The 12,674-nt window shown below is 33.6% G+C and overlaps 1 protein-coding gene across 1 annotated transcript; it reads right to left on the bottom strand.

The window, feature by feature from the left end:
- Positions 1 to 3,057: 3,057 nt before the first annotated feature.
- LOC144550605 (peroxidase P7-like) lies at positions 3,058 to 4,490 on the bottom strand. The gene is made up of 2 exons (XM_078298604.1): positions 4,082 to 4,490; positions 3,058 to 3,824 (listed from the first exon to the last, which is right to left on the bottom strand). Exons 1-2 carry the CDS (start codon positions 4,295 to 4,297, stop codon positions 3,072 to 3,074), a joined length of 969 nt encoding a protein of 322 aa, XP_078154730.1. The 5' UTR covers positions 4,298 to 4,490; the 3' UTR covers positions 3,058 to 3,071.
- Positions 4,491 to 12,674: the final 8,184 nt, after the last annotated feature.

The following is a 12,674-nucleotide window of genomic DNA, read 5'->3' as shown; positions in this document are numbered from 1 at the left end:
TAGGTAGTTAGTAGTTATTTAAGTAGTTAATGACTGAAGGATAAATATGAGATTGTTACGGGGATAGGTAGGTGCTCCCTTTCAAAATTACCGAAACAAATTTAGAAAGGGACGGAAGTTTGTTTTTTCGGTTCTTTCTATAAAATAAAAATTTCAAGACAATCAGTCTAATAACTTATTTTATTGTATTATTTTTTTTGAAAAAAAGGCAATATTGCCCATCCATTAAAAAGAAAGAGTTCACCACTAGGACTTTAAAGAAACAAAAACAAGAAACCCTGCTACCCAACCCGATACTGAACTCAACAAGAGTACGTAGTATCAATGTTTCAGCTACTTTATTTGTGATATCCTCTTTGACCCACAGAAAAACGGAAGAACACTAGCTAGCAATCAAGCCAACAACAAAGAACACATGGTAACAAACCAAGATTATTACCGACAAGCAAATAAACAGACAAAATCGCAACTTTTTGCATGTATATTGTCATGGCAGTAGTGAGAGCCCATCAAACTGCTTAATTGGTAAGCAACAGTGACACCATTGGAGAGATGTCCTCACTGTGCAACTCAAGAAAATGTGGAGGTAATCCGTGGCAAGCAACAGTGACACCATCAGATATTTTATTGTATTATAACTTCTATAATTAAAAATTCGGAAAAAAATATAAATTGGTTGAATTATTTGGTCTGCAGCACGTGACCAACCCGTGGCAAGCAACTTGTTGTGGGATTAGACAAGACTTTAGCCACACGGGAAAAATATCTAATTAGGTAAATAAAAAGGATTAGGTAAAATGAAGGTTGCTTCAGCGGACCAATTAAGGGCAGAAATCACGTACGTATGTATAATAGAAGGAATTGAAAGGTCTACTGGAAAAATTGAATAATCTATTGTGATAGTTGTTGTCATTTCTTCTTTATATTAATTTAAGAGTATAGAGCTGGTCAGCACTAGATAATTCTGCCAGTCAAATGTAGAAATGATCTACTATATATTGAGCCGATTGTGAGCCAGACTTTTTTTAACCTAAGTCCCAAAATTATATGTGTTTTTAATTTCATTTTTTTTTCGGCTATGTATCACTTTAAAACTCACTTTCTATCTTACTCCGTCGCGATTCTTGTTCTGATTGTGCATTGTTGCCACTTACTTTTGTTTGCATGTCTCATGCACTGAAAGTTTCTCTCTCACTCACTTGAAGGTTCTTCCCTCCCTTTTACTTGGTTTTAGTTTTTTTGAAGGATGTTTTAGGTTATCAGGTTAATGCACTGAGGGTAAAGATTATGTACTTTGTTTACTCTTACGAGTTTTGGATTTGCTTACTTTCGATTATTGTTTTTTTTCTTATTTACATGCAGACATGTCTTGTGAAGGTTCACCTAGCTAGTAATGACAACAATGTACAACAAGAGTTTTGGACCATTCAAAAATAATGATTTAGTACTTACTTAAAATAATTGTTAAAATTTTCCAAAAAATTATAAATTTTGTCACCAAGCCCATTATAATATGGATCATGTTTAGTGGTACGGATCTATTGTTTGGATTTTGAAAATAGAGAAAAAAAGATGTGAGGTATGACGAGGCATGAAAATCATGAGACATTTGAACCCTATCTTATAAACACTTAAAACTAGTTATTTATTAACTCAAAAAACAAAGCTAGTTAATTTTAATATTTGGTTGTTTCATTTAGCATTAAATGATTACATTTTACAAGACGTATGGTAATATTGATACGAAGTCACATGATAAATTATCATTTGCACATTCGTATGATTAACAAACATGATAAAAAATATAATTGTAAGTGTTAATAAGAAAAAAAATAGTAAATTAGGTTGGGGTGGACCCAGCATGTAACAGGAGGAGGGCAGTGATCTATAGGTAAATTCAGCTAGTGGTGATCTAGTGATCTATAGGTATTAATGGACTTTGTTTTCTCTGAAAATTTTTTTACCCCCTCTAAATGTTTCATTTGATATTCAGGTTAAATTTATTGCTAAAATCAAAATAAGTTTCTTCAATTATGATTGGTAATTAATTAGAATTATAAGTTAAAACATCATAAATTACAAGTCAGAGTATTGAAAAATATAATTCAAAGCATTGTTTATTTATCAAGTACTCAATTAGATAATGAATTTAAATCCGATTAGCTATTTAAACTCGATTCGATAATTTTTTATCCACCTCCGGCGAAAATTCTAAATCCGCCCCTGAAATTAGGTGTTGAGAGGTCATTTTCGCTAATTATATATATATATATAGAGGAGGGATCGGATGACACCCTTTTTTGGTGACATCGAATAACATCGTGCATTTTCAAAGTTTTCAAAGTCCAAACAGTCGATCCAAACCGTTCAACATAATGGATATATTAAAATGTGCTTACATATCAAATTTTACATTTTTTGGATTTTTTTTACTATTTATTAAGTATTTAACAAAATCGCTATATTCAGATCGTTGAATTTTTGTACCCATCTTAATAAATAGTAAACAAAATTCAGAAAAATATAAAATTTGATCTGCAATCACATTTTAACATATCCATCAAGTTCAACGGTTTTGATCGACTGTTTGGACTTTGAAAATGTACGGTGTCATTCGATGTCACCAAAAAAGGGTGTCATCCGATCCCTCCTCATATATATATAATTCAAGATACTGATTTTCCAAATTATATGTTCGAAGACCAAGTTGTCACAAACTAAAATACTAAAATTTAAAGGTCATATATAATATATATTAGTATATATATTACCCTAAAGAGGATTCTTGAACTTTTACACTAAATATTCTAATTATAAGAAAATATACGAAGCCAAAAAAATGAGGAAAAAACCGCTTGATAAGTATAATAATTAAACACTGAATTCACTTGAGAAATATATTATTTCTTCTAAATTTCCATTCACATAAATTATTATTCTTTCAACAACGTTGCCTTAAAAGTACTTCTTTGTAAAAAAAAAAAAATACAAACTTTTTTTTTGTCATTTAATATACAAAATAAGGACAACCTATCAACAAGTGATACAGAGTAGTAATTTTAGAATACACATTAATTGATCGCACTGCAAATCTTTCTTATTTGTCCTGACGATCCTGTTAGCGGATTGATGTCCCCCATCTTAACCATGGCAGCAGCAAAATCCGCATAAAAGGAAGATGGATCCCTACTATAGCTGGCTACCATGCCATCAGTCTCACCCCCATTGAACAACACTTGGTCAGAGTGCAACAGCCCCCTTCTTTGCATCAAATTTTTGTAGTACTTATTGTCAAGTGAGTTCGGTGTAACAGGGTCAAGTGGTGCCAAGTTTGTAATTCCGGCATTCTTTGAACGAGGGCAATTACGTCTCCTGCGAAGAGCAAAGCCCGGATCGATGTTGGTCTCATTGTATATACGGTCCCTAAATGTCGCGCATTGAGCTTGACCAATTGTGTGTGCACCTGAGAGCGCAACCATTTCCTTTACATTGAGTCCCTTTCTAGCAAATTTATCAATCAAGCCATCCAGATTATCAGTAGTACCGATGGGTAAATCAGCAGTAGCCAAATCTCTATTTGCAGTGGTCGAATCTCTTCTTCCGAGCTTAACCGTCCATGTCGGCCCATTCACATACTCAGAAGAGTCTCTGGCTGCAAGTGCAACGATATCTGCGCATGATACGACTTTCGGACAAACTGCTTCCACGGCCCACTTGGCAGCATCAATGATTTCCATCCCCCTGATGGAGTTGTTGTTTTGTTGGGCAGTTTGCTCACCCGTGAACCATGGGGTGTCTTTCAGAAGCACCGATCCATCACATCCCTGATTAATTATTCAAAATAGAAGGTACTAATTCCTTTAGATTTTACTCCAAAATTAACCTAATTAATATTAATCATGAGTATGCTCCTGTAAGTATTTATGTTATTGTATATGTAGTACTCTGAGTGGAACAGTGTTTTTTTAATATGCTTGTACCATTTCTACGTATTTTAGATTTCAGACCTCAAAAGATCAATTCAAAATGAGGCGTGTCATTGGATGAACATCATGTAACGGATCAATTTATTGTTAATTACCTGGACAAAGCAGTCATGAAAGTGAAGGCGTATGAGAGAGGCGGCCATCCGGCGCTCTTTCGCAATTGCATCCCGTATAGCACTGCGAATGATTGGAATGGCTTGTGGACATGTGTAATCATAGTAGTTTGGAGTCAGAGAAGCTTGACAGTGCTTTAAAGCGAACACGAAGAGCATTGCAATTGCTATCAAAGCAAGTTTTGAAGAAGAGCCCATTGTTAATTATGAGAGAGCGTGATTAAAACTAATTGGGAGCTGATCGTAACTTTTTTGTAGAGAGAAGCTAATTAAGAGTTGATTTGTGGCTTTATGGTGTATCATATGTGTATTTATAGGGTACCTTCGGTGAACAGGTCACTGGGAAGAATGCTTCAAACATAATTATTTATTTTATTTGAACACTGTAAGTACGGTATATATCGATCGATGCTAATTAATTAATTAAGATTTGTACAAACTTCTTTGCCAGCTGTTTGGATTACTTGTTCCAAGTCAAACATTCATCGCCCTTTTTGAGTTTTGTTATTAATAGATTAGATATACTGGGGTAGTTATACCAATTAATTAATTGACCAAGAAAATTTTATATTGCATGGTACGTAGAATTCTATGGTCTGCAGCACGTGAATGTTGCTTCACTGAATTAAAAAAAAAAATACCCTTGGCAAATAACTCGTTTATAAAAACGAATTATTCAGGAAAATTAGAGGTTGCTTCACCGGACCATTAACGATACTGGCTATGCTCCTTTGAGTAAAGATACATGTATACTTAATCATTTTTGAAGGATGAAAAAACTTTCTTAATTTATTCACTAATACAACCTTATAAAAAAAAAGAAAAAAAGATACATGTATACTTCATCTCTATTTAGAATAATATATGATTTATTAATTAATTTTTGTATAGGATAAACTTTTATTGACGTTTGTGATTCTTTTATGATAATATATAATTTCTTCAAACTTATTTATCAATGACAATTATATATATATATATATATATGGTGTATATATTTAGATCTACTTATTAATAAATATGCTAATATATACTACTACAATAACGCTAATTATACTCGGCATATTATACGTATAAATATCTGAAAATTTTCCATCAAAAACAGTGTGTTAAGGGAGAAGGTGTGTTCGCAAAAATGAGCTCAGCCATATACCCACACGCAGGGGCGGAGCTACTGTACATCAGGGGTAGGCAGCTGTCTATCTCTGGAATTGAAAAAAAAATTTGGACCAGGTTTTCTAATGGGTCTGAAAAAGTCTGCCTACCCCTGGCCCAATTTTTTCACAGCCTGTTAGGAGAACGCTTCCTTCGCTCCACTTCTGGCTCCGTTCCGTTAGCGAATAGAATCAACCACGCTTACTTCGCTCCGCTGCAGCCTGCACGCACGCGAGACGAGACTGCCTCCGCGGCTCCGCCTAACCCTAAACCACGCGACTGCCTCTCCGCTCCCCGCTCCTGACCTCCTCTCCATGACCACTTTGTACTGACCACGCCTCTCTGACCTCCGCTCCGTGACCACTGACCACACCTCTCTGACCTCCTGGCCTCCGCTCCGTGACCACTGACCACGCCTCTCTGACCTCGGTAAGCTATTTCTACAATTTGTTTTAATTTGACCTGACTTTCATAACTTTCTGATACCATGTCAGTACGGTAGTACCATGTGATTCATTTTGATTGTATGCTAGTGGATTTGGGGATTGACCTTTGTTTAATTAATTATATGAAGTCAAAATTTCAACTTGTAATTTTCCTATCCGAGTCACCTGACACAAATCATAGTTTCCAGTGTATCATTGGAATTCTAGTATGATTAAGCTAATTATCTGAATTTCTTATAGAATGACATCACGACATATTGCTTGGGGTTAAGATCATATACAGCAAAAGAAACAAAGATTTATCGGATGTCTATGCAATAGAGCAACAAGAGTGGGGCTCTGTCTATGACCCTTCAGTTACTGGCACATTTCTTCATGGTGATTATGTTGAGGTTATATATTTTATTTCTTCAGAGTGTCAATTTGGCCATGTTCCTTTTAATATATTGTTCTTTTTAATTTATTTTGACAACTTTTTATTTGCATTTAGTTTGTGCTTTTCTAATACTTGCCTAATATTTTCACAGAATCCTACGGCTGTAAAGGAGGCTGTCTCAGTAGCAAATAATGCTTGTTGGGCAATTGGAGAAATAGCTATCAAGGTCTATGCACATGTTTCTAATAAACACCTGATTGTGTTATTAGGCATCAGTTACCTTCAGTTGTGGAACAAGAAGCACTTAAGCTTCAGTTTTCCTTGATGAAACCTAAATTGGCTTCAATTACACTTTGAATTGTGCAATTGGGCACCATACAAATCGGATTTTGTAGAAAGTCTTTTGATTTGTAATCTTATTTCTTTAAATTTGTCAATTAGAGAATGGAGAAATTCTATAAGAAAGAATATAAAGTTCCAGTTGCTTCATCTTCACAAGGATCACGACAAATCGGATCTAACTTAGGCCCTAATCGTTCTAATGAAGTTGAAGGATCACAACAAAGCGGGTCTAGCTTAGGCCTAATCATTCTAATGAAGTTGAAGGATCACAACCTCCTTATGATCCCGCTAAAAGGAAACCCATATCTCATTATCCACCAAATGAGTAGGATTTTGTACGAAGATATTATCTACGCAAAGGGCCATGTCAACCGAAAAATCACAATTTTCCTAAAATCAATTATATACTTTTGACTTAGTTGAATATTTTGATGTTCAATTATATATATTGACTTCTTGTTTATTTTGATTGAAATTGTAGTTTTTGTTATGTTGGATTTTTTTTTTTTTTTTTTTGCAACTACATATATTCTGCCTACTCCTAGCAAAATTTCTGGCTACGCCACTGCCCACACGGTTAATAAGAACAAGAGTCGTGTACAAAAGACACCTACATTTATACACATTTGTTTATATCTATAATTTGATGCATACTCGTCTATAATAATGATCATATATTTTTTTATTAATTTAAGGTCCCAATCATCGACCCTTGCCATACGTACTTACGAGATTTCTGCACCATTGGTCCGGTCAAGCAGCCTTTTATTTTCCTAAATCTTTTTCGCGTGTAGATAAAGTGTTGTCTAATCCCAATTCCCAAAACGAGTTGCTTGCCACTTGGTGGACACGTGCTGAAAACCAAAGAATTCTACCAATATATTTTTTGCTAGGTCCTCATAAATTAATACAACTGCCACATCATATATACCATATATACAAGAGAAAGATGGGCTACTGTACATTATAATGTATAGCTATTATTGTACATTGAACTACAAATTATGTGATTCAAAGTTTAAATAACCGATCCAAACTATTCATCTTGTTGTCCATATTAACATGTGTTTGGAGACCAAATTTTACATTTTTTTGGAATTTTTTTACTATTTTTTTAGATTTTACTGAAAATTACTTTTTTTAATGTTTTTCGAGAGCAAATTTTATATTTTTTTTGAAATTTTTTTACTATTTATTAAGATGGTTTGAAAATCGCTGATTTTATTAAAATTCTATATCATTGAAAAACAGCGATTTTAAAACCATCTTAATAAATAATAAAAACATATAAAAATATAAAATTTGGTCTCGAAGCACATTTTAATATTGATTGAACATCTGACGGATTGGATCGACTGTTTGGACTTTGAAAATCAGAAAAAACGAATCGTTTGTTCCGTATGTGTGTGTGTGTGTGTGTGTATGGAGTTGGCTACTGTGCTACGCGTAGCATAGAGGGACTCCGTGCAACGGCTCAATATTTGAGTTTTTGAAATCCTAAAGGTCGATCCGAACCGTTCAACGTGATCTCCATATGAATATGTACTTGCAAACCAAATTTTACATTTTTTAGAATTTTTTTACTATTTTTTTAGATAGGTAAAAAATCACTTGATTTGAATGGTAAAATTTGGTCTCCAAGTACATTTTAATATAGATTGAACATCTAACGGTTTGGATTGAGTGTTTGAACTTTAAAAATTATAAAACCGAATTGTTTGTTCCGGGGGTTAGAAACAAATGTTTGTATATTAGCCACGCTATATATATGTATATAGCGTGGCTAATATACAAACGTTTGTTCGTGGACTCAGGAACAAACAATTCGGTTCTCCGATTTTCAAAGTACAAACAGTAAAAATCGGAGAACCGAACTGTTTGTTCGTGAGTCCAGGAACAAACGTTTGTATATTAGCCACACTCTATATTAGAATTGGGCTACGGTGCTATGCATATATAGTGTCACTGTGTGCTATGCAGTTTTCAACTATCAGATGGACTTCAAGATTCGTGCAGAAAAATTTCCCAGGATGTTTAACGGAGATGGAAAAAATTAAAACAGAGTGGTCCGACTCTCCGTTAGTGCCTTTTTTCTTTGTAATCACATATGCGGTGAAAATGAAAAAGTGAAAATGAAGTAAAAGTCTCTCCGATCTGTGTGTTATATATGATCTCCCTTCTGCCTTTGATCTACAAAATACCCCTTGTATCTCGTACTGAACTTGAGAGCTTTCTCAGATTTTTCTTAACAAGATAATTTGAGCAAAACCCTTTTTCAAATAATCAGACAAGAACCTCTTAAATCAAACTTCTATCATGATAATTTGAGCAAAACCCTTTTTCTAATTCCATCGTTCTTAGAAAGAAAAAGTCGGGACTAAACCCATGGACATATCAACGACCTATTTTGTCATTAGCAATAATTAAAATTTCCATCTACTTCCATTAAGTTCTTATCCAGCGAAATTTTCTTGCACGAATCTTGAAGTCCATCTGACAGTTGAAAAATGCATAGCATAACATGACACTATATATGCATAGCACCGTAGCCCAACTCCTATATATATATATATATATATATATATATATATATAGGGATTGACTTGGGTGAGCCATGGAGTAAAACGTGTTTGTACTCCATGCCATATTTCTATTTTGAAAATTCAAACAACTGATCGGAACCTTCCAACATGTTCTCCATATTGAAATGTACTTGGAGACTAAATTTTACATTTTCTGAAAATTTTTTACTATTTATTAAGCAATTTTGAAAACTATATATATAGAGAGAGTAAGGCTTGGGTGCTATGGATAGCATAGAGGGCTACAGTGCTACGGCTCAATATTCGAGTTTTCAAAATTCTAACGGTCGATCCGAACCGTTCATCTTGTTCTCCATATTAATATGTGTTTGGAGACCAAATTTTACATTTTTTTGAAAAATTTTTACTATTTTTTTAGCTAGGTAGAAAATCACTTGATCTAAAAAATTCTGCACCATTCAGATATTGATTTTCTACCTATCTAGAAAAATAGTAAATTTTTTTCAAAAAATGTAAAATTTGGTCTCCAAACACATATTAATATGGAGAACAAGATGAACGGTTCGAATCGACCTTTAAAATTTTAAAAACTCGAATATTGAGCCGTAGCACTGTAACCCCCTATGCTATCCATAGCACCCAAGTCATACTATATATATATATATAGAGAGAGAGAGAGAGATGGGCTATGGTGCATTGCAATGCATGAACCCTCTTATGCATTGCACTATTAATCATGGATTTAAAGTCCAAATGACCAATCTGAACCGTTCATCTTGTTCTTCATATTAATATGTGCTTGGGGACCAAATTTTACATTTTTTTGGAATTTTTTTACTATTTATTAAGCAATTTTGAAAGTCGCTGATCTGATGGTCCAGAAAATTTTACTGTTTTTTACTGTTCATAGCAAAACAGCAATTTTCAAAAATGCTTAATAAATAGTAAAAAAATTCCAAAAAATGTAAAATTTGGTCTCCAAACACATTTCAATATGGATTAAACATCTAACGGTTCGGATCGGTCGTTTGGACTTTAAATCCGTGATTATAGTGCAATGCATAAGGGGGTTCATGCATTGCAATGCACCATAGCCCATCTCTCTCTCTCTCTCTCTCTCTCTCTCTATATATATATATATATATATATATATATATATATATAGAGTTAGGCTGGGGTGCTATGGATAGCATAGTGGCCTCCCGTGCTACGGCTCAATATTCGAGTTTTTAAAATCCAAACGGTCGATCCGAACCGTTCATCTTATTCTCCATATTAATATCTGCTTGGAGACCAAATTTTATAATTTTCTGAATTTGTTTACTATTTATTAAGCCACTTTGAAAATCGCTAATCCAACGGTTTTACTGTTTTGTGCAGCCACCGTTGGATCAACAATTTTGTAAAATACTTAATAAATAGTAAAAAAATTCAGAAAAATGTAAAATTTGGTCTCCAAGCAGATATTAATATGGAGAATAAGATGAACGGTTCGGATCGACCGTTTGGATTTTGAAAACTCGAATATTGAGCCGTAGCATAGAGGCCACTATGCTATCCATAGCACCCCAGCCTAACTCTATATATATATATATATATAAAGTGTGACTAATATGCTTTCAGTAGCACTTCGGCCGAAGTGCTACCGGTCCAAATTTCAATTTTCAAAATCCAAATAGCCGATCCAAACCGTTCATCTTGTTCTCCATATTAATATGTGCTTGGAGACCAAATTTTACATTTTTCTAATTTTTTTTACTATTTATTAAGCCACTTTGAAAATTGCTGATCCAACGGTGGCTTCTGATTTTACTGTTTTGTTAAGCCACCATTGGATCAGCGATTTTCAAATTGGCTTAATAAATAGTAAAAAAATTGAGAAAAATATAAAATTTGGTCTCCAAGCACATATTAATATGGAGAACAAGATGAACGGTTTGGATCGGCTATTTGGATTTTGAAAATTGAAATTTGGACCGGGAGCACTTCGGCCGAAGTGCTACCGAAAGCATATTAGTCACACTCTATATATATATATATATATATATAGAGGTGGGCTACGGTGAGTTGCGAAGTAAAACGCGTTTCTACTTCACGCCGTATTTTTATTTTGAAAGTTCCAACGACCGATCCGAACTGTTAGATGTTTAATCCATATTGAAATGTGCTTGGAGACCAAATTTTACATTTTTTAGAATTTTTTTACTATTTATTAAGCATTTTTGAAAATTGCTGTTTTGCTGTGAACAGTAAAAAACAGTAAAATTTTCTGGACCAACAGATCAGCGACTTTCAAAATTGCTTAATAAATAGTAAAAATATTCCAAAAAATGTAAAATTTGGTCTCCAAGTACATTTCAATATGGAGAACAAGATGAACGGTTCGGATCGATGTTTTGAACTTAAAAATCGCAAAATATGAGCGTGAAGTAAAATAGTCGCTTTACTTCGCAACTCACCATAGCCCATCTCTCTATATATATATATATATTGGAGTTGGTTACGGTACTACGCATACCATAGAGGGTCTCTGTGCAACGGCTCAATATTTTAGTTTTCAAAATCCTAACGGTCGATCCGAACAGTTCAACATAATCTCCATATGAATATGTTCTTGGCAAACCAAATTTTACATTTTTTAGAATTTTTTTTTATTATTTTTTATAGATAGAAAATCACTTGATATGAATGGTACAGAATTTTCAGATCAAGTAATTTTACGAGTATAGAGCTGGTCATCACTAGATAATTCTGCCAGTCAAATGTAGAAATGATCTACTATTGAGCCGATTGAACCAGACTTTTTTTTTAACCTAAGTTCCAAAATTATAGGTGTTTTTAATTTCATTTTTTTTCCGGCTATCTATCACTTTAAAACTTTCTATCATTCTCCGTAGCGAATCTTATTCTGATTGTGCATTGTTGCGACTACAAGAATATGACAGTTTCCGCGAGAATATTGTCGGTGTACCATCGTGGATGCTACCGTTGTTAATAGATAAAGCATCTTTCTGTCGGTATATCCTCGTAGATAGTCACTTTTTACCCTCGTATATATTCTACCATTCTTAATTGTAATCTACTCATGCACTGAAAGTTTCTCTCACTTGCGTTGAACATTCTTCCCTCCCTCTTACTTAGGTTATAGTTTTTTTGAAGGATGTTTTAGGTTATCAGTTTAATGCACTGTGGGTAAAGATTCTGTAATTTGCTTACTCTCAGATTTTGCTTACTTTCGATCATTGAGATTTTTTTTTTTTTACATGCAGGCATGCCTTGTGAAGGTTCATCTAGTAATGGCAACAATGTACAACAATAGTTTTGGACCATTCAAAAACAATGATTTAGTACTTATTTAAAAAATTAGTTACAATTTTCAAAAAGAATATAAATTTGGTCACCAAGCCATTTTAATATGGATCATGTTGACTGGTACAGAGAAAATCATGAGGCGTTTGATCACTACTCTTCTTAGAAACACTTAAAAAGTAGTTTTATTAACTCAAAAAACAAAGCTAGCTAGTTATTTTTAATATTTGGTTGTTTCATTTAGCAATTAATTAATGATTAAATTTTCAAGACGTATGGTAATATTGATACGAAGTCACCTGATAAATCATCATATTGCACTTTCGTATGATTAACAAACATGATAAAAAAAATATAATTGTAAGTGTCAATGAGAAAAAAAATAGTAAATTAGGTGCTGAGAG

Source organism: Carex rostrata, chromosome 2, assembly GCF_964058835.1.
Source record: "Carex rostrata chromosome 2, lpCarRost1.2, whole genome shotgun sequence".
Classification (NCBI taxonomy): Eukaryota; Viridiplantae; Streptophyta; class Magnoliopsida; order Poales; family Cyperaceae; genus Carex; species Carex rostrata.
Note: the sequence above shows the minus strand (reverse complement) of the source record. Positions and strands in the feature narration are given on the sequence as shown.

Bases quoted from the DNA above. Each gene is read 5' to 3' on its own strand.
- LOC144550605 (XM_078298604.1), bottom strand. From the start codon at position 4,297: ATGGGCTCTTCTTCAAAACTTGCTTTGATAGCAATTGCAATGCTCTTC. The intron at 3,825-4,081 runs GTAATTAACAAT...ATAATTAATCAG, and splicing joins TTCATGACTGCTTTGTCCAG to GGATGTGATGGATCGGTGCT.